General features: G+C 36.0%; 1 protein-coding gene across 1 annotated transcript in view; it reads right to left on the bottom strand.

Annotated features, from left to right (window-relative positions):
* The window catches only part of LOC150076456 (BAR/IMD domain-containing adapter protein 2-like), an 89,602-nt gene that overhangs the window by 52,821 nt on the left and 14,632 nt on the right, over positions 1-22,149 (bottom strand). The window contains exons 2-3 of the mRNA XM_090387180.1: positions 13,753-13,828; positions 8,041-8,133 (exon numbers count right to left, since the gene is read on the bottom strand). Of these exons, the coding sequence (XP_090243306.1) occupies positions 8,041-8,133; positions 13,753-13,828 (169 nt within the window). The remainder of the gene's footprint in view (positions 1-8,040; positions 8,134-13,752; positions 13,829-22,149) is intronic.

Here is a 22,149-nt window from a genome sequence, read left to right on the forward strand (position 1 = left end):
TATCGTTCATATATTGATGGGTCCACATTTCGGAAATAACTTTCCATTCAAGGCAGTGCACAAGTTGCCATATCATATAATAACTGCTAAATACATGTTAGCTTCAATTATGGGACGTTTTAAATATGTTTAAGAGCTTTGCTTGCCTATACTCATCTCCTCTCCGAGTCTTTTGGTGTCCAGATTCAAGTCAGGTAATATTTATGCTTTCTCTCTTATTCAGCATTCCTTCTCAATGAAGGATCGTTTCCATGCCTCCGGCAACTCCTCGCTCTTGTTTATCATTTCAAAGTTGCATGCTCACATCGTGTTTCTTTTTCTACTCTTTGACTGGTTAAAGTAATTATTTATCCTTAAGGGATTCTTCGACCCACACGATTTAAAAAACAAAAAGACGGAGGGGGGCCAACCACCATCAATCACGAAATACTGCTTAGATCCAGCAGTAGAAGGAATTCACTTTGTTGAAATTAGCTTAAAGGTAATAGAGACAACTTTTCCATTTTTTTTTTCATTCCGTAAAAGAATCCGAGTTACTGTCTATTGCTCCGGACATCCAATCTACCGTTAATGCAAATATAGGCGAGTAGTCTTTCCCCCATTAGGCATTTGGGGATGTTTAAGAGATTTTGAATGAATGTTGCTTGCTATTTGTAGCGTGCAATCTTTGCATCCTGTAATTATATTATCAGAAATCGATAACTCTACATGCTGCTGGCTATAAAAGACGCAAAAGAATCCGAGAGGTTTAATGGATGAAAAGTAAAAAAATAAATAAAAATAAAGTAAATTAAGTGAGTGAACGAGAGTGGAATTCCAAACACGAAATCTCAGAACGAGTCACGCATTTATGTTTACGATCCAAAGTCAGCTTATTTGACGTTAGCCCAATTGGAACTGGAATGCTTTCTATATCGCAATTTCAGTATATCGAAGGCTCACCGTGAACAAAGAATAACGAGATCCTATCAGTACTTTTACAGTTCAGTAAATAAGACTTTCAAATATTTTTAATTTGATTGCTCGTCTTAATGTTGCTAAAGATAAACTGACTATAGGTAGAAACGATCTCCGATTATGGGTATCCTGAAACGGATATTTCTCATTCTTTTTTCTAGCTAATGAACTTCTGTTACTGATAAAGGGTGCCTTTCTTTCCGGTAGCATCACCTCCACCTTTCAGGGCGAGAGTAATGACACAACGATCAGTTTCATTAGATGACCCGATAAGGCAGGAACATTTGCTAAGAACCATTCATCAGATGTCTGACAACTGTACTACTGCCGAAATGAACTTCGTTACAACGTTGTATCCATGTTCAGTACCGATCATCGTCCAGTCACGATGAAATTCTCGAGGATTCTAATCCTCTGAGGTAAAAACAGCTGTTTCAGCTTCTTTGGGATCTTATTTCCTTCGCGGGGAAAAAAATTCTTGATTAATAGTAGCACGGTTGCGTGCATTGTGGCTTCAAAGAAAACACGAGAGATGAAGTGTTCTGTAGATTTCCGAAGGGCAACACATACTCAAAGCTCTTATTAGCTTCTATGAAGGGAATCAGAAATAGCCTCGATGGAAAATCGATTGCTGATCCATAAAATGGGGTGGACTGTTTTTATTCTTACACATGACTCTCCCATCTGTTGTTTTGGGAAATGGCTATGAATAGATTTCAGACTTCTGGGACAGCTTTCTCTAAATGTTCATCTAATCTCGATTCAACGAAGAATAACGACAGAAGGAGAAATTAATGGGATAATGAGAATGACTATCAAAGCAGTTTGTAGTCTTTAAATATTAAGTTGATAGGATATAAGAGACATGCATATATCACACTGAATATCGCTAATATTCATTATGGCACTGCTACGTTTTGCGAGTATTATCGTCTATTATTCCGTTAGCAAGATGCGAGGGCAGTTCTAATCTAAGTGAAAATAAATGAGTTTTCAGGAGAATGGAAGTCGGAGTAACAATTTCGTTCCAGATCTGTGAACAACTATGATTGTTCATTTTTCATACACACACAAAACGAAAATGAATAATCAAAGTAGTTATATATAAATGGTTATGAATTCTTGTTTCTGCCTGATGGTAGAGAAATCCCCTTCCTGAAGGGGATCAGTAATAAATGCTGTTAGTATTTAATTGTGGTCTTTCGTTTAGAATTAAGCGAAAGACAATTTACGAGTCGTCATTTCACGAGTTTTGTTGCGAATTACGTTATAAAACTGATATGCCGATTTCATTTTCTTCAATAGAACTTTAACTGAAATACGCTAAAAATATTTGAGAGAGCCATATTCAGACACAGACCCAGCCATCTATACCCCGCTATAAAGAATATATTAAAAACCTGAAACCTCCTCAAGACTTTCTATATGGTCAACATTCCTTAAATAATGGAGGACAAAACGGATACTTTTCCTTGATATCAAAGCAGCATATGACAAACTCTCCATTAATTCCTTATAATTCTCGAGAACGATGATTTCAGCATTACAAGCCCCATACTAGAGACTTTTAGACAGGCTACTAACTGGAAGATAAATCCTTGTGATGCATGTATAGCAATATGCTTCAATAACACCATAAACATGGGCGTATTCCCAAAGGAGGGCATTGTCCCTTTTTGCGACAGTCCTCGACCCCTTCATGTCGCTGTACAGGAACTTAATTTCGTATGCAGACGACCTCAAGATGTTCGTTATTTTGTTATTTGGTTTTTTTTTTTAGGAGCATTAGCAACTAAGGCCATATTGCTCCGGGGATATGCGGTGGTCATCCCTGACCTTTCCGCATCCTCCGTATTCGGTGGTGACGATTTCGAACCTCGGTCTAATCAAGAAGCGTGTGCTACGTACTGCTGCTCCTTCCCACCTGGCTACGGAGGCGCGCCTCAAGATGTTCGTCTCTTGATAGGAGTACCAAAACGCTGTACATATCTCGCAGGCAGAAACACGCCAGATTTCGAAACCTTTGGCTTAGAGTTAATTTCCAGCAATTCCCGCCAAAATCAAACAAAAACATTACCGTCTTCTAGATGGCCTTGCTGTCAACAATCATGCACCAACATAGATTTAGGTGTAAAACTTTGCAAACTTCTCGTGGAAGTTTGCAAACACCAAGAAAAAGATCCTTGCAGCCCTCTCAAGAGCAAAGCAAGAACTCACCGGCATTTACCATCCTATCTTCGTAACTAAATGTCCTGAGATATTTCCCCGGTGACGAACTAAGTATCTGTCATTTGGTCCTCTGCATTGTCTATTCGACTCAGAAGCTTCTTTAGTATAGAAAACTGGATCCTGAAGGGGCTAAACAGGACTCTTGGACAACCTTTTACAATCTCAAAAAGCATCCTATATACCACCTCTAACTGGAACCCCCTTGGGAATTAATAGTAGGGAGGCCCGATATCATCACTATCTTAGCAAAACTTACATTCAGAATAGAATACAAATAGCACCAAACTTCTCTGAAATCTCTTCCTCGCAGTCAAAAAATAGCACACTGTACCGAGGGCGATGCCGCTGCGCTCCAACTATGACCAACTCAGAAGCCTAAATCGGATGTCCTGTCCAATATGCTAAACCTTGTGAACCCCGAATGGGCATAGATATCGAGCAACGGTGAGCCAATGTGACTAAAAAGCTGCCATTTCTTCAAACTTACCAGCTGATAGAGAATCCCTTGACAGCTGCAACAATCGTCATTTTATATTTATTGTACTTAATTTATTGTATATATTCCACTCTGCTGTGTACTTTTTATTCACATGTTAGTATTTATTTTTTTATCTGTTCCACTAGCGTATACTGCCGTACCATGGTGAAGTTGTGTACTTCAGGGTAAATGAATAAATTGCATCGGAACTGCGTTGAACATATAATGCTGCATCACAAACCGTTTCACTTCTCGGATAATGAGAAACTGAAATCATTTTATTCCTGAAGGGTGACTTGCTTCTTACCAGGAGCAAGCGCTCATGTTAATGAATGTGGACCACTGTATTACTCTGAAAAAGAAAAATACGAATCAACAAGGGAAAAGATAAAGCCGTCGTGTTTTAAAACTTGAGAATGAAGACTGAATTACCCTCAATGGTCCCGAGAGAGAAAAACAAGAATGGTCCAAGATTTGCCAAACGAACTGATCCGAGGTGAAGTTCCAGTCAACAGAATAATGGCATTCAATTCAACTTAACTGTCACTTCCAAAAGAAAAAAATACCATTATGTACTCAGCAATAACTCATTTTAAGTGAAACATTAAATAAGCTATTTAAAGCAGTTTCCCCGCCCAGCAGTACGCAAGTCGCAAAATCTTCTGGAACAAAGTTCTTCGATTCCACAACGCCCCTTCGAGTGTGCATAATAACATCTGTTTAAATTTGTTTTAAACGCTATAAGACTAACTCTACAGCGTTCGAAAAATCAGATTTTCTCCAAAGAAGTCAATCTTGGTTATACGAGTAAGTGGGAACGCATATTTACGGGTATAACATCAGTGAAGTACAATCTTCTTGATTGCTCTAGGAGAAACAAATGTAAGCACAAAAGCGATTATTCTTGCACAGGTAAAAAGAAAACTAAACCTGATTAGTTTCAGAGGATAATCAATTTTACACCTTTTCTGAACCTAATTAGAACTTGCTAATTCTTCCTATCCAAAAGGGAATTTGTTATCAATATCGCAATAGACAAACTAACATTGCACAATAAAAATTGGAATGCGTTTAACTGTTTTTTCTTTTCTTCCAATTTTCATCACCACTATCAAAGCAGAAGTAAGCTATGTCTTATTCTGATAAACCAAAGCAGTGTAAAAGGACTTATTTCAACGCATCTCTATTGCAAAACGTTATCAATCTAGTCTAAGATTCAAGAAATTCTTCGCAAAAGAAAGTATCTAGCTTATTGGGTTTGCCATTTGAAATGTGCCGTGGTTTGTATTAAAGTTAGCAAAAGCTAGCAGGTGAAACCAAAATTTTATTAAATGCAATAATTTAAAATCGATTTGACACCGTAATCTTTATCGAGAATTGGATAGCCGCTAGCCAAAGCTATAAAACAGTCTTCAAAATACAAAGAGTTTCTTGTAAAACGACATTGCGAGCCGGAGATTAAGTTTCTTGGTTCAAAAGTTCTCCCTTTTCGTCTCTGGTGACAGAATATTGCTCGAGGCCACGGATATTGCCTTTTCAGTAAAGACTGCGCCATTTTAAAGCAAAAAAATACCTTACAATACATCGCTTTTAACATCCTTTTGCAAGTTGCAAAAGGAAGGATGTCAGAACCCACGCTAAAGTTCAATAATCGCACAAAGTTCAATAATCGTTGCCTTGATTAGATATAACATTTGTAAATCCAAGCTGGTCATATAAAATTTTGATTTATAAGAGCCTAATCATTAGTGATCCCCTAACATAAAATCTAACATTCTACTGAGACTGAAGATTAAAGCGATGGATTCCAGAAAAATAAAACGTTTATTCAAGAGAGTTTCTCACATCTTAAGACCTACGGCAAAATAATGGCCGCCTTCCAAACAATTTGCACCATAATTTCGAAGTTAAAGGAGATTACATTTCGAAGTAGATTAGAAGAAAAACGTAGCAACTGCGCAAGGCTGATGCGAATGTGGGCAAATTACCATTAGCCTTTTCAGTTTAGGACAGAAAAATGATCTCCGTGTGGTTTTTTGGAAGGAATTTCCTTGAAATCCAATTACAAAAGGAAATCGAAGTATTAGTTGTGGTGATACTTCAACTAAAACAGAAGAAATTTTTTAACAAAGTGAAAAGTAGCCCAGTAAAGTTATGAGTATTATTTATAACCCTATAATAAAACCAAATCCAAGTATAATTTCAAGTAAACTTGAATTGACCGTAGAAGAGAACAAGAATCTGAGTAAACTCTGATCTTAACAATTGTGGCTATGGAATTTTTTTTATTAACCTCTCATTATGATGATAATCATGATTATTCACCCATTTTAGTAGAAGGGTGTTCAATTCTTTTAAAAGACCAAATATGATTTAAGATTTTTGTGACACTTAAATCGTTTAAAAGTTTGGTAGGGAAACGAGGATCACAACTTTGCTACTCCCCTTACTTCTGTAAATTTATCCGTCTCGTGCTGTATATTTAATGGGTGTAGTTCACTCATTTATTTCTGAACAAGCTTAAGCAGAGCTATCAACAACCATATTTCTCGAACCAAGTCTTAAATATACATAAGGAGATTTGAATTCCACACAGATCCAGTAGGCTGCCGGTTTCTTGAATCCTGGGCTCTTGTTACGGCTTCAGATGGGAGGGGAAAAAAAAAAAAAAAATAGAGCAGGTATTCCTTTTTCTTATAAAAATATTTATAGTGCCATAAATCCCACGAGCTCCTTTGCAAGAGACAGAAGAGAAAACTGCATTCCTTTAACGTGGGGCCAGACGTTGGAATGAGAGACTCGGACAAAAACCGAGGTGTCGCACGAAGACCAAAAAGTTTTCTTCCTTTCTTACTTGAGAAAATTCGTATTCTGATGTCGAACAGCGGAGAGTTTACATTATTCTACACTTCAGATACAAATACTTGGAGGTGAATGTTTTTGAGAATGAAATACGCTTCGAAATGATCCCCGCGTCTGCCGAGGGAGATAATATTCTTATTTAACGGTTTGTTCACATGCACTGGTTACGTTTATTTTTTCTTTCCCCAAAATAACGGAACCGCTCGAAACGATACTGCCTTTTGAATGACCCGAGCTGTTGCCATGGAAACGAAAGCAAGTGGGATGGAAAGAATTAAGGCACTCCTCGTAGACTGGAAAAAAATTTTACATTTCCATCTGAGAGGAAATACCGTTTGTGGATGAACTAAAGCCCCACTCCTCCTTCCTAACACGTGAATAGTGTATTACTAAAAATAAACTAATATTAATTTACGATTTGGAAATCATATAAAGTCACTGCCTTTAAAGTTTCGCAACTGGACGAGTTACGTAAATAACAAAGTCAATATTATGGTAATAGATCAATAAAAATGTATTTCAGCTTAATAGTAATAAGTTTGTAAAGAAACGTTATATATATTTTTAGAAATATGAAAAATTTAATTCAGTGATAAATTTAAAAAGAATATTAATTGAAACATTCAGAATTAACTACCAAATCGGCCAATTTGCCCCAAACACCTTTCAGAAAAATCTTTTAGGTTCATATTCACTTCTTAACATCCTTGCACAACTAAATCAAAGTGAATTAATGCATTTTTAAACAAGCTTTGTGATGCACAATGAACCTTTCAAAACAAATTGAATATGAATGAGGTCTACCAAACAACATAATTAGGATATTAATCGGTTCCCTGATCACTTGAGTCGTTCCATTTCAGAGTGGATAAAGATAAACATGAATTGCTTTTATTCTTTTAGCAAACAGCAAGGATACAACTTAACGTTCACCTGTACGCTTTTGCCAACAAACTTCAACATTGGAGTTAGATAATGTTCTCTGACAGTAATCTCATATGCTTTTACCTTCTCTTCATATTGTTTTAGGTATGAACGGGAAACTCTCCACAGATGAATGAAATCTGACTGCGAGCAGTATGTGATATTCTGGTTTCATCACGATTTAAATAAGACTTCAATGAAACAACCTTTGTTTCTTGCGTACAATACGAGTATTGGTATTAAAGAAATTGGCTGCAGTAGCAGCAACACTTAGAACGTCTTTTTCTAGATGCTTCTAAGATTAAGTTTAATTCGTCTCGCAGTAATCTGCTACTTCAAGAGAATTTGAAAACAAAAATCTTAAGACTAGATTTATAAAAATTTTAGGAATTTATAGAATTCTTTAATTATGTAACTAGCGGACCAACTACTCCTTTAGACATAGTAGATAGATTCAAACTGGTGTACAATTTCTAACCGCAATCGAAAAACTGCAAGCGTAGTTTTACGAGATGCATTTCTTAAATATGCAACAACAATAACTGGCTTCTTAAGTCTAAACCATAAACTGAGATGTTATAGAGACTCACCGATATCTGTGCAGCCTCCCCAGGTTCCCAAGTGGGCATGACGAGCTAACTTACTTATTGCCTCTATGTAAGTCTTCGACGCAGCTACTGCTCCTGAAAATAAACAAAAACACTTAGTTTTTATTCAGTGCTCTCAGAGGAAACACAATCGCTACTTTTAATGATATAAAATAGTAATGGAAGGTGGTTTCTGTCGAAAAGGGCTTTTCCTTCATTCATTTGTTCTTTCAGAAGTTGAAATGTTCTTTTCAAATCCTGGATTTTGCATATCGGGATGGAGACGCTGCTTTTTGCAGGGTCTGCTTCCCGAAGTGTCTTCTCAGGTCGAAACGTATATTGTCCGAGCTGAAAATCACGAATAACTCACTAGGGAGGAAGCCTACTGTCCTTACCCGCGATCGGCTAACTGAAGAAAGAATCTATTAAGAATTCTTTCACCCTCTGGCCGGATTCGAACCTAACCGAATGAGAAATTGCGAAGGCACTAAGTGTCATGGAGGACTCATTTAAATGAGTCCTGAAATAAGACTACAGGTTACGTCTAATTTGATTTCAAAGCGAAATCAAATTGGTCATTATCCCTTCGGCTAATTAAAGACTGATTATCGAGGAAAAATGCAAAATATAATCCGGGACAAGTTTTGATGTAATGAACAAGTTTTAATAAGTCACTCAATTCGTTTCAGCTGACAACATACTGCTGCTGAACTGCATGCATATTTTAATCCACGTGTGCATAAAATTGAATAATAAAATTTGTATACAGCAAAATAGAGGTTACACCCTAAGTAAAGGAAAATTAAGACCGGAGATATCGTTTCGTTTTATGCTTTTAAGTTCGTTAGCAAAAGGACCTTAGGCGAGGGACGTTAGGAAGAGTGCAGTTGATGCATGTTTCAATTATTTTCAAATCTTCAGGGATGAACTTCGTTAAATGTTATTTTTATGACTTTTTCATATAAGTTAGCCTTTTATCAATTTCTACAAGTTTTAATAGGCAGGTTTCATTTAACGAGCAAACCAATTAAAATTTGCAATATCTGATTTCTAAAGTTCCAGTGTTTGCGCGTTAGAAGTGTAATATTTAGGATGTTGGATTTATTCGTCAGATTTAACATCTTCTAAACCAAAACAGTTTCGATTCAGACCTTATTAGATGGATCAGTCGTTATTAATAAATAGTAATTACAGGCCATGTTATTGACAAACTCCAAGATTTGTGAAACTTCAGTAATTTTCGAGAAAGGAGTGTTTTGAGATGCATATATATTTCTACGTCTCCAGCTACATGCATTAGGAAAATCTTGGGTAAATGTGAAAGCTTGGGATAATTTTCGTACCCTCTGACTTTCGAAGCAGAAAAATTACGAAATTTGTTTCGAATTCATTATTGAACATTTCGTTGTGTTCTAGGCAACATAAGCGCGAAAATCCGTTCAAGTTAAAAGACATTTGGGGAAAGGAACAGATTCATATCATCCTTAGAATATGTCCGAAGCTGTTCTAATAGCATAGCTCAATTCATGATATTCACCGTTGATTAACAATTGGAAGATCAACACAAGAAACTTATCCTTTGATATCGATCTCACTAAGGTTCGGGACTTACACACGCAAATATATACAACCTTGACCAAGCTAAATTTTTTTTTTTTATCGACTCCCCGTTAACACTGTAAAGCAGAAACTCATTTCATGTGGAACTATAGGTATGGCCATCAAATGGATTAGCTGATTTCCTGGACAAGTGAATTGCAATTATAATAAGTTAGTTAATGTACTCAGTGCGTTGCATTTCAGGAGTGTTTTTTATTATTTACTGTTAATAAAAAAAAAAAAAAAAAAGAATGTATCATTGGAATTAATGGCCTAAGCGAACTAAGATTTTGAAAAACTTTCAAATATGCTTCATTCGAAAATAAGCAAAATTTTCAGGAAGCTGCAATTTCTGAACGAAAGGCTTTAAAATTAGTGTCACCATCTCTAACAAATTATTAGCAATGATTTAGTACACTCTTATATGGAGAAATTCAAAATGCATAACGTGAGAGTGCCATAAATTTCAGAAACAATAACTTGTTAGATTATTTCTCTTGACAAAAGGGGGAAGCTTTCACATTTCCTGGATTCCATCACGTTTCAGCACTCTTGGGTATTACTCTGTGGAGTGGGCAAGGATGAACAGCTTAACTGTGCAGCACGACTCTTCGCAGACTGAAAACTGCAAATCGACCACAGAACATACACGCAGTTTACTGAAATTATGTATACGGCGCACTATGGCCAAAGTTACTGATGAGCCTGAAAACTTACAACAGCGACTGTTTGGTGTTTTTAGATTTATAAAAATTGAGCTTATTAACAGTTCAGAAAAAATAAAACAAATTCACACTCTTAAAAATGCTGACAATATGGAAATAGTCAAGTAAAAGCTAAATAAGAATGATGATTATTACTGCTACTGCATTTAAAGACAAATGCAAAGATACTTTTTTCATGTTACGATATATGCAAACTGCCCCCAAGAGTTTTACATTTGAGAAAATGCTTATTTTATTATTCTTACTACTGTATTAATGCCAAACAAATGTATATTCGTTGGTGTCCAACGTTTGTATACTGTATATCTGCCCCTTAGCTGTCTCATTTTGTCAATCCGATTTGCTTGAAAATTGGATTGCATATTATGTTAATAATATAACCTCCCTGGAATGTATAACGGCACTTGTAAGATTGAAAAATACAAAAAAACCAAATGATTCATTTAGAATTAAAACGGTAATAAAGATCAGTGAACGAATGTAGGACCGACTTCCAGCACCTACGCCCCACACTTCTGAAAATCAATTCTAATTTAATTCCTGAAACAACATGTCAAATAAAGTTCGATCTATTTGATTTATAGAAAACTTAAGATATTTACTGATGTAGGATTCAAAAATTATGACAATATTATTGTGGATTGATAGTACGAACCATTTCCAAAAACGTGCTTAAGGAAACAGATTAAGAACTTAAAGTGGACATACCGACGAATAAGTAAGATTTACTTTACTTATTTCAGAAAGTGAAAAATTGGCCATACGTATATTTGGAAGCACTTAAGATTGATTAATTTAATAATTAGACCGCAATTTGCAGACGTTGGCATCGGTAAGTTTCAATAATTCGTGGTAAAAAACATTTACCAAGTTCTATGAAAAGAGCAACGAATGTTAAGATTCCAAATGTTTGACCGATTAAAAGAAATTAAATGCCCCGAAAGAATTTCTGATAGCGTTAAGAAATAAATGCATTACTTAGCAAATTTTTCATTAAATATTTAATCGCTTTTTTAATATCGCTACGATGTAAGCGTGGACACGCATTTGCTTCCGCTCTCCAATTACTTGAGACTGTCGAACTTCATTAAAAGTGTTGTGTCAACAGAAAACGTACCTGCTCTCATTTCCGCTAGATAACACGCCCATAGACACCTCCGTTATGGGAATCCAGGTGCTTATCTCGAGAAAGAGCATATCGTGAATGAAGAGAAGCTGCTTAAAACGTCAATATTTGCTGGCTGTCGCTTCCCACCTGTTCGGTTCTCAACTAGATAATGTCATCCTAAGGAAATCTGAGTTTAAAAGATTCAACGGATGCAGAACTAAGTGGACTGACACTCACGAGATTTAGACTCAAGGCAATGCGGCTGGTTCATTAAAATTTCTGCATTTCAGTAATTTAAAAGGATGGTTGTTGACGCTTTCCTAGGATTAGTTGAATTAAGGAGTTAAAAGACAGGTGAATCGCTCGTAAGATATTGAAAACACGTCTCCGTGTTATTTTCATCACTAGTGAAGCTACGCAATTAAATTGAAACAAAAGCAAGCAGTTTTCAAAATCAAAGTGATTAATACAAATTAAATATTCAGGCAATTAGCATCAGCAATTACTGCAGAATATTGGGGGGGGGGATTTTGTTATTGGCGATTTCAGAACTTAGGCTAAGTATTCATTTACGTAAATGGGTGGAGGGCACAACGTCCTAAAGTGTACGATGAGTTATTAAAAACTATGGGCGTTGATACAAAATTTAAAAGGGAGAGTTTTGTAATACAGCGCACCTCGCTGATTTCAGTGTCAAATGGCTTATTTCCAACGATTACATAAACGTTTTTAGCTAATCTTCACTAAAAAAGTGAAAACGAATTGGCTACAAATGCGGACATCTCATATTAGAAAAACTCTGCTCTTTTATTTAAAAAATTTTGCTTCATTAAGGAGCGGAGGAGGTCGTACAGGAAGTCATCTTAAGGTTCGTACACGCCCATAACCACGCACATTTAGAGTACATAATGTATCTGCAGCATATATAAAAGAATTGTTTATATGCTTAACTCTCCCGATTTTAGTCCGCCGAAAGTTACCTGATGATTGAGGCGTTTAAAGATTTGAATTAGTAAGCTTAATATTGATGGCATCCCTACTCATACAACACCTAAGAGAGCATAAATTTGAATCGAAGAAGAATGGCTGCAGGATAGACATGCAGAAATTTACGTTTAGCCAGCGGATAGTTGGAACAAACTTCCATCTCCAGTTGTGGATAGTTGGAATAAATTTAAGGAAGAACTAGACAAATTATTAGATGGTATGGATAGGTGATGTTGGAAGGTCTTTTGGCGATACTCTATAAACTTAACCTTGCATAATTTAAATGAATTATGCAAGGTTAAGGTAAAATTCATTTAATGAACAACATGACCAATCCTACACAATAGGACCCTCAAACTCCCAAGTACTGAAATTTGCTTAAATTGGACACAAAGCATAAGCGAAATCGTAAGTCCACTTTATATTTTTAGAAAAAAAATTGTTAATGAAGTGACTCAGCTATTCATTACGCAATGGAAGCTTTAGTTAGATTAGTTGAGTGGAAATTTCAAGTCGCAATTTCCAACGCGATCCATGAATTAATGCCGAAACAAACTACCGCAAATTAATATATTAAAAGTAGGAATAATAAAGTTTTAACTTGTGAGATCTAAACATTGTTTATTTAGAGTTGGAAGTTACATGTACGAGGATGAAGTTCACAGATGGAAATAAGCAGTTTCGTGGTATGTTCCTTAACGCTTAAGTGATTGCTGTCGTTGCTATTTCACTATTGAAAAGAACAGAATGGCACTTTCCCGTTTGTATTCGTATAACGACATAGCTAACTGTCATGAGATATAAAAAAAAAAAAAAAGTACAAGCACAGAACATGATTTCCATCTGTATATAATTTCCCACTGAAGAAAATTTAGATTTCACGTAGGTTAGATTTAAAAGTTCTTCATTCCTTCTTTTAATATATATTACCTCCGCATCAAGTCATTCAACCACCATCTATTCACAACCACATGTTACTCATCATAATTTTATGAAAAATGTCAGAGTTTAAATTAAAAAAAAAAAAAATTAAGTGACCGTTTCTTATTTTGAACCCTCCAATGTCACATTGGTTTTCACATAACGAAAAAACGATTTGGCACAGGATATTTCAAAAACATTGAGGCAGCAGAAAAACTGTGACAAGTACGCAAATTGCAGAATTTTAAACCTTCAAGGAGGAAAAACACAGAAATTAAAAGTTACAGCCTCCACCCATGATTATATGAGCAACTATTGAGCATATCGGGTGGAGGCTGTAACTTTGGAAAGAAAAAAAAAACTTCAGGCGCTTACCATGCAGGGCCTTAAGATAAGCCTTCCCAGCAGATATAAGTTGTCGGGCACATGGATTGAATTTCTCGAGGATATTCTGAAAAAGAGAATGAAATTTTTGTTCAAGAAATGCATATTCATTATAGTTTAATGCATTTTAATAAACTGCAACTATATAGACCATGATTCTCGTTCATAAAAAAAAAAAAGTCTTAATAAAGTGAAACATTTAAATCAAATCTCATAACTGGATTTGGAGTTTAACGATAAGGGAGAATTTCTGTAGGTAAGGTTCGCATAAATTCATAATAGAGCGCATGCGTCAACTACTGGGTGGTAGCCATTTTCGAAAGCTGCTAATTGCTAATTATTTGCGTTTATTATTATTATTAGCCATATGGTGCAAGGAAGCCCGAGGCTTATGCTGCACCAGTCAAAAAAAAAAAAAATTGAGTTACCCTGACAGAGAGAGAGAGAGAGAGAGAGAGAGAAATAGAAAGGAATCACCAAGAAAGAGAAGAACGATGATATCCAGCTCAGGACCCTGGGTATGCCAAGCCCATACTCACCAGACGGGAGCCCCTGGGGTTTCTTACTTGGCTTTGATAAACTGATGAAAAATGAGTGGAAGTAGAATTTGGCCACCCGTCGTTCAGTGTATCAATATAAGAACGTTATAGACGATACATAAATATTTTTTTATTTCATTCTGTAGAAGTGTAGAACATTAGAAGTGTTTTATTAAGCCTAAATACTATAGATTTTATAGTATAATACTTAACATAAATTTTATAAAATAGTATATTCTATTGTAGCGTCATAACTGTATTTATGTATTTGCTACTTTAATGTGGTATTTTTTAAATTAAAGCTGGAATCATTCAAAGTAGTGGCAATGCTGCGGGAAGAACTGCCTAAGCCAGTTCTGGGAACCGTGTATTCTCTTTGCTGCATGCCTACGAAGTCACCTCCTGTTGAGGGACATAATATAGCGAAAGAGGAATGCCTATGCGCTTGTTCGTTTTAAAGAGTATGAGTAAATAAAGTGCAAATTCAAGATTCTGATAGACTTATGAGGACGTGAAGAACAAAGGATTCATCAAGCTCTCAGCTCAACTCTACACTTGTACATCACACAACAAATTGACAAAATAGCGCTGCTTCCACAGAGAGTAGCTATTTTCAGAGAAACGAAGTATATTGTGACAAGGATAGGTGTAATTCGGACCAGACCTGCCAGGTCAGACATACCGTACTCTAGTCATTGATTCTAGAAAAGTTATCTTTTAAGGATACACAAAAGGTGTTATTGTTATACGCCTGGGTGGTAATGATATTAAGTACAGGAGATCTGAAAATTCATTGAACAGGTAAATGGAAATGTTGAAAAGATCCGAAAGTTAGAATTAAATTTGAAAGTGTCTGGAATTTTCGAGGGACGTGACAGGAAGAAATACATCAGTTTGGACACACATTGCGCAAGACTTAAGGCGTAAGATTTTCACAGCATCTCTGTGCTTGTTAACAGGAGACTTTTTACAGGAATGGGATACACTTAAATAGAAAAGGCGCAAGAACATTTGCTGATGCTATCAAGTCAGAATAGGTCGGAAAACTGCTGGCCACGGGGAGGGGATACACAGACTACCAGTTTAACCGCCCCAAGCAGAGAAACTTGATTCTTGCCATGCTCTTGGGGGTTCTCATGAGATACGGAAATGTGATCCCTGTTATGGTTACTAAGAGCAAAGACATGCACACATATTTTTAATTATATACTAGTTATAGGAGCACAGTAAATAAATTTGAAGTATTGGTTAAATCATCAAATGCAGACAGATATCATGGTGTTCCTCAGGCATGGGGGACGCGGAATATGAATACGGAAATACAGTATAACAAAATAAAAATAAAAGGATTTAGTCAGGCCCTACAAGGCCTCAGAACAAAAAATAAAATATTGAAGGCAAAATTTTCCAATAACTTCACCTGAATTAAATCCCCACCATGGGGTGGCAGCGGTGCTATGCTCAATAAATATTCCAGATGCGCCTTCTTTTATAAACTTTCTTCAGAAAGTCATAAGAAGAACTGGTGCGATTCAACATAAAGCTGAAAACCTTCTCCAGAAGGACAGAAACTGGAAAAAAAAGGTGCAATAGAAAGAATTTAAGTAGTTCAAAAGGCAGTTCAAGCATTTCTTTACGACGACTATAATCACGCGAGATCTGCAACCTTCATAGAACATACTAAACGAAACGTTCACCTGTTGAGACTAAGTGGTGGTCGATATCTAAACAGCGACTCAATCCGTGTCAAATGAAAGAGTAGAATGAGTGCTATCTCTTCCAATGGAACACTCAGAGCAATAAGTTCAAAAAAAAATTTTTTTTTAATACTTTTCTACGAAAACAGGTTATTAAATTGCGAAATTAATCTTACTTACGATATGATTATAAATCGCCATTTCCAGTGGAACCGTCTTTGCCTCGAAGAACAAGACGCGAATCGATAAAAAAAAAAGAAATAAATCAAAAAGTTGAATTTATTTCATATAATTATGTAGTTTGCTTCAAATGTTAATTTAATAAATTAGCATTTTTCATTTATTCCCATTCATCATTTTTTATTGCTTTGGTCTTAATGCAGTTTTTGCTACTTAATTTGATCTTCCAGATCACGACTGGTAAGACAGTGAACTGGAAACGCGTAATTTTACCACAAGCTTGCAGTTTAATCAAATCCTATTTTGGGAACATAACTAGAGTCGGAATTTGTATACGATTTCCTGCGTGTTGTTAATTTAAATATTAAGAAAATATCCGCGTGTTGGAAAGCTCTGATACGAGCTTTCCAATAGAGCTCGTATCTCCAGAAATTCTCGGAACTCCTGCAAATTTAATATCTATTTGAAATACGAGAATGTTTCTTTCAGACAACATATTTAAATGAATGTTATAAGGCGATGCGTATTATTGTATGTCTGTTGCTGACCATTTCGATGTTCAAGTTGTCTTAATCTCTTAAATTTACCCTTTTATAAGGGATGATGGATCGTCGAAGAGCCCTAGAGGTCCCTCAAACTACACATCTTGAGATTTTACGACCACTTATCTAACTTTCAGTATCAGGATGTGCCCAATACTTCATACTATGTGATTTTTGCAAAAATTATAATCATTACATGTTGCAGCGATCGCAGAGACAAATTGTTCCTATCTCGAAACTCCCCTCCAGCTTAAAACAACTTTTAAAAAAATAAAATACAAAAAAGCGAATGAAGTAACTTCGCACCGCAAATAATTTAAGAACAGTTTGTGTTTCAATATTCATAAAGTCACCGCTAGAAGGAGTCATATCTGATGAATAAATAATGTTTTCTTAGCGGCTACGTTGTTCGAGGACTGCATACTGCAATTTTATAGTTCATCTCTTGCACACTGATACATGACAACCACAGTATTTAAGGAGTTTTTCCTCCCCTCCCTCGAAATTAAGTTGTATTATTGGCGCAGTTATTTCAAGATCGGCACGATCCATAAATAAAATATTTTTTACTTGGCAACCAGTTGTAACAGATACAGACAGGGTGGATGGTTTATTACGAGTCGGAGGGAGGCTCCACCCATCAGGGGTGGTGTATAATTTCTTAGATTTCACTTAAAAAACTAAACGCCCGTCTTAGTTCTTTCCAAAAAGAATACGAAAACAATGTTTATTTAATAAAGCAAAATACATTGCGTAATAATATTATTAGGACCTTTAGAGTCTATGGTCAGAATAATTAAGGTGCTTACAGCCAATTTAATTGATTGCATGATTCACTAATTTTAAAAATAAACACGATTCTATTTTACTTGATATCAACAAGAAGCTCAAAGCGTACAGCGGTCAAAATTTCATTCATTGCCTCTATACCCGAGACAGACTTTTGTGAAATCGGACAACGTATTCCGTTCCAATACGCTGCCAGATGAAATTAATTGCTTATTACGTTCAGGTCCTAAAGATTTAATTCTATTATCTAGATAGATCTCCACGAATCAAACAATCCTATTTGTGTTCGAGTATCATACGGCTACGTAACTATGTCAATCGATTATTCTTTTGCATCTGGGAGAAAGTTTTTTTGTTGTTCAATTCAATTTCTTTCCTACATTGCTTTTTACCGTTTCCTTTGATTTTTTTCCTAAAAAATTGCTTAGGATACCTGCGCTAACCCCCATCTCACCGCCCAGACCTTCCTATTCCACCAAATCACTAATAGTAAAACGTAAACTTGAGCTTCGGTACATCCAAGTTACCGCATTTGTATTGATTGCTAGAATTGATTCTGGGCAGTTTCCATGTTTAGTTTTTACACTCGCTTGTTGGATTGTTATTGGTTACTTACGGTCTCTCTTTAGGAATGGGATTTGTATTTTTATAACCTCGTTCCCTTTCTTTCCTGCTGAAATTCTCTTGCCGTAATCTCCACCATCAAAATGTTGCGCAGTACGGAACGAAATTCGTGAGAAATACTAGTTTGACCAGCGAATGCAAAAAAGTTATGTCAGTTCTTCAAATGGCAATCTTTTAGAGACAACTGTTTTAAAAATACCGGTAATCTGCAAGTACCAAAAACTGTATGTAGGTTCCCACTGTTATTTAGTTTTAACTTATTAAAAATAAAATTATAGATGTAAAGTGACCGTTTTCAAATTTAAATGGGACGGTGAGGAAAATTTGGATCTTCAGAAATCTAACAGATCTTTAACTTCGAAATCAGTTCGAAGTACAGACGAATATAACGCATTCGAATTCCTTGACACCAGACAGAATACTATTTTTGGTTGTTATTACTCTCAGATAAATTGGTCTACTGATCTCAGATTTAGTTCATGTATAACTTGATTGTCAACGGAAGACGCAACAAAAGTTTCCAGATACGGAGGCCATTATGTTTTGAAAAAAACTGTCTCGATTGTTAGAGGGACTTCCATTTTTCGAAAGACTTTAAGAGGTGATCTTATACAGACACGTGGAAGGAATTTCATTGGTTTTAATGTGCATCATCTTCTTAGACTATAGTGGAATAGTCTTTTTCTGTGTTCACGGTCTGATTTACATGTGGTGGGAGTTTAAAAACCCAGAAAAACCCCCTCATATAGGCGGACTACAGCCTCAATTAAAGGAGGTCTTTAAAAAGGCCTCTTTAATCGAGGTGGAAGATATTCCTCGTGGCGGTGACGAACGGGTAACGTGGGGTCCCACGTTGCTAAATTCCTGAGGTACAGACCAACAACAAACGTCACAATGTCTGGCTTTCGCAGAGTTTGTACTGCGGCACAGTATACTACACGGAATTGGGGGAGTAGAACTCCCGTTTGACAAACGCTACGAGAACTTATGCTATTGCTAAATTTAACAAGACTCATTAAGGAGGTGACGAGTCAGAAGATAATTTTAGGAAAACCGCATCCAAGACGCCTAAAATTAACATTAGTTTCCAATCGTTACTTCTTATTGTTGTAGCTCTGAACAAGAGGTACTAAACGTAAACAAATCCTCAAATATTGCAAAAATGAATGTACAATTTTCCAAGGAAATCCCATACTGAAAATGGGAAAAAAAGGTTTGCCTGATATTATCAATTCCTTCATTACATTGCAGACAAAATTTATATTTCTGATATGGCATTTTTTACGGACGGGAGCTAGGTCCATCTCAAATGAATACGCTTATTGACAAAGTTCACTCATATGGAGGGTGAACAGATATATCGGTTCTCCGAGATATGCCTATATTTTTAATGTCTCATTCTGTGTCCCGAAGTTATCTTCTTTTCGGAACGCGTGAATGTCCCGGTCTTCCGAAGTTGCAAACTGCAATAGTTTGTTCAGCAATTCATATCACTTTCATTCCCAGAATTCTCAAACTAAATAGGACTCTACAGCATTCGTATTTCTGGTACTGTTATAACCAGTCGTGCGCCTATATTTACCAAGAGCAGATTCTAAGAAAATAAGGATGACAGCTGACCATGTATTTCCCTTCCTTTTCTATCTATAAGGCGGATAGATAATCCACGTTGTGTGGTGGATAAAACTGCTTTGCAATCTTACTGATCTTGCTCAACGATGTTTTTTTTAAGATTACTAGTTCGAAATTTAAAAAAAGTTTTTTCTTTGATGTACAAGATGTTATTAACACATTCAAAAACTCGGTAGTTAAGTGTATTCCAAGCGAACCATCAAATCTTAAATCGTTGAAGTACTGAAGGCACTTTTATTGTAGAAGAAAATGCCGACGAGATTCATTGTAAAAAAAAGGGACTGCGTGTGGATTATCTTGTCCTTTAAGCTGTTTTTACGGGCAGGAGAATTTAAACCGAGCAGATTATATAAAATGGTCTTAATTCTCACAGGGGTTTAAACGCCGCTGGCATAAAAAAAAATGAAAGGACAAGATACTCTTGCATTATATGATTTTTAAAGCATTAACTATATCATAACTTTGGATTTCTTTTTTTATAGTATCTGCTTTCAATAAACTTCCTAAGTCAGCTCGAACTACCTTACAAATTACAGTTATGTGGCTAATCATACAGGCATGCGTGAGCTGGTGACCAGTGTGAAGCCACTTTACATCAACAGAGCAAATAAAATGATGATTTGTTAAATCTATGGTTAGTATCTTCCACTAACAGATACTTATTGACGGGCACAAACAATTCCACGCAACCGAAGTTTTCACAACCATTAACAACTGGACGTATCAGGTGTCTGGTCCCCACACACAGTCCCTTTTTTTTTTTTTTTTTTTTCTACAAGGAATCTCGTCGGCATTTTCTTCTACAATAGAAGTGCCTTCAGTACTTCAACGATTTAAGATTTGATGGTTCGCTTCAAAGTTAGACAGCTCATCAGGTGTCTAACTTAGAAAGGAAAAAAAAGCTACAGGCGGCTCAAGGTCACTTTGCTTCTTGTTTATTCCTCTGCTACAGTTATAATAGCAGCAAAAAACGAAACAGCTAGCTATGTTTGTTAAATAAGATAATACTTAACGTACTGTAGAGAAACAATCTGCTTTCTCCACAGTACATTAAAATCAAAATGAAGTAAATCTTTATTAATTATAAAGAGATTATTATATTATTATAAAGAGAATTTCCCTAGAGGTTAATTATTATAATTAATCTCTAGGGAAAAGTTTTCTTATTCTCCAATGCGAAAGGATTTTCTCTTAAGCATATTCATTGCTGTTCTGTCTGATGCTGACACATTTAAAATTGACACTTCAGCGCTGCACTGAATCGTTATTTACATTTTTAACTACAAGCACTATCTTTTGGACAAATGTTTACAGAGGTAAACAAGTTCAGTTGCCAATGCTTAATATTCGCCGAAATGTGAATCTTCAGGACTGTTCAGCTACTCTAAAAACTAGAAAAAGTATAAAATCCGGCATCCTTGTGGATTGGGAAGTATATTCAATTTAAAATATATCAAAACCATATTTTCCATTTTATTGATTGTTCCGTTTCATTTTGAAAACGCATATTACTTAAATTGGACGAAGTTCTCATGGTCTCGGTTTTTGCGCTTTGAGACTTGATTTGTCCTGATTGTCGTCGCCGTCAGAGTCTGTTCACTCCACTCACTGATATGAATGATTAAAAACTCTTTTCTTTCGTGAGTAATTTCTGCCGTCAAAAGTCATGTGCACCAAGCCATCTCCCCGTTCTCTTCTTGGGAACCATCACTTCCAAGTGTTGTCAGCATATTAGAGACAATTGATCAGCTGGATATTTCCAACAGGATGGAGTATAGTCCACATCGTTAGAATCTTCATGCAGCGAGTGAAACTCATACTCGGGAGGGTATGTGGGATAGACTGTCGACTGGACTTTCCACGATCCCCAGACGGCGTTACTGAATTCGTCTTGGAGAAGCAGTAAGATTTTTTGGTTGGATGCAACAAAAAAAAAAAAAATCTTACGATACAGAATTATGTGAGTATATCCGCCAAAGATTTTGGAATTCAACACAGCTTGTCGTTCTAAAAGAAATTTAGATTAATTCGTCGTCCTAAGCTTTTATACAAGGGTTGGTCTGAAGAATATTTCGGTTTAAGGATATGCTGTCAAAAGCATCATAGGAAAAAAAATTCACTGACGTTTTATTAACATAACGTTTTCCTGTCATATTAAGATCGATCCATTTTCAACTAGCGAGGTGAAGCATTAGAGCTTTAATTTATAACAGGTGAATGAATATATTCGAGGCGATTGCCGTTTAAATTCTGTCGCAGCCGTTACTAACTACATTATAATATTTTCGTGACGATGCATACATCTGGCTCCAATTCCACATTAAGAGAATGTAATGTAATCCGAATTAAGGTTCTCGTCGTCTAAAGTGCTGATAGCTTGAGGAT

The sequence above is a fragment of the Mastigoproctus giganteus genome, chromosome 13 (genome assembly GCF_048544385.1).
Source record: "Mastigoproctus giganteus isolate SK-2022 chromosome 13, ASM4854438v1, whole genome shotgun sequence".
NCBI classification, from domain to species: domain Eukaryota; kingdom Metazoa; phylum Arthropoda; class Arachnida; order Uropygi; family Thelyphonidae; genus Mastigoproctus; species Mastigoproctus giganteus.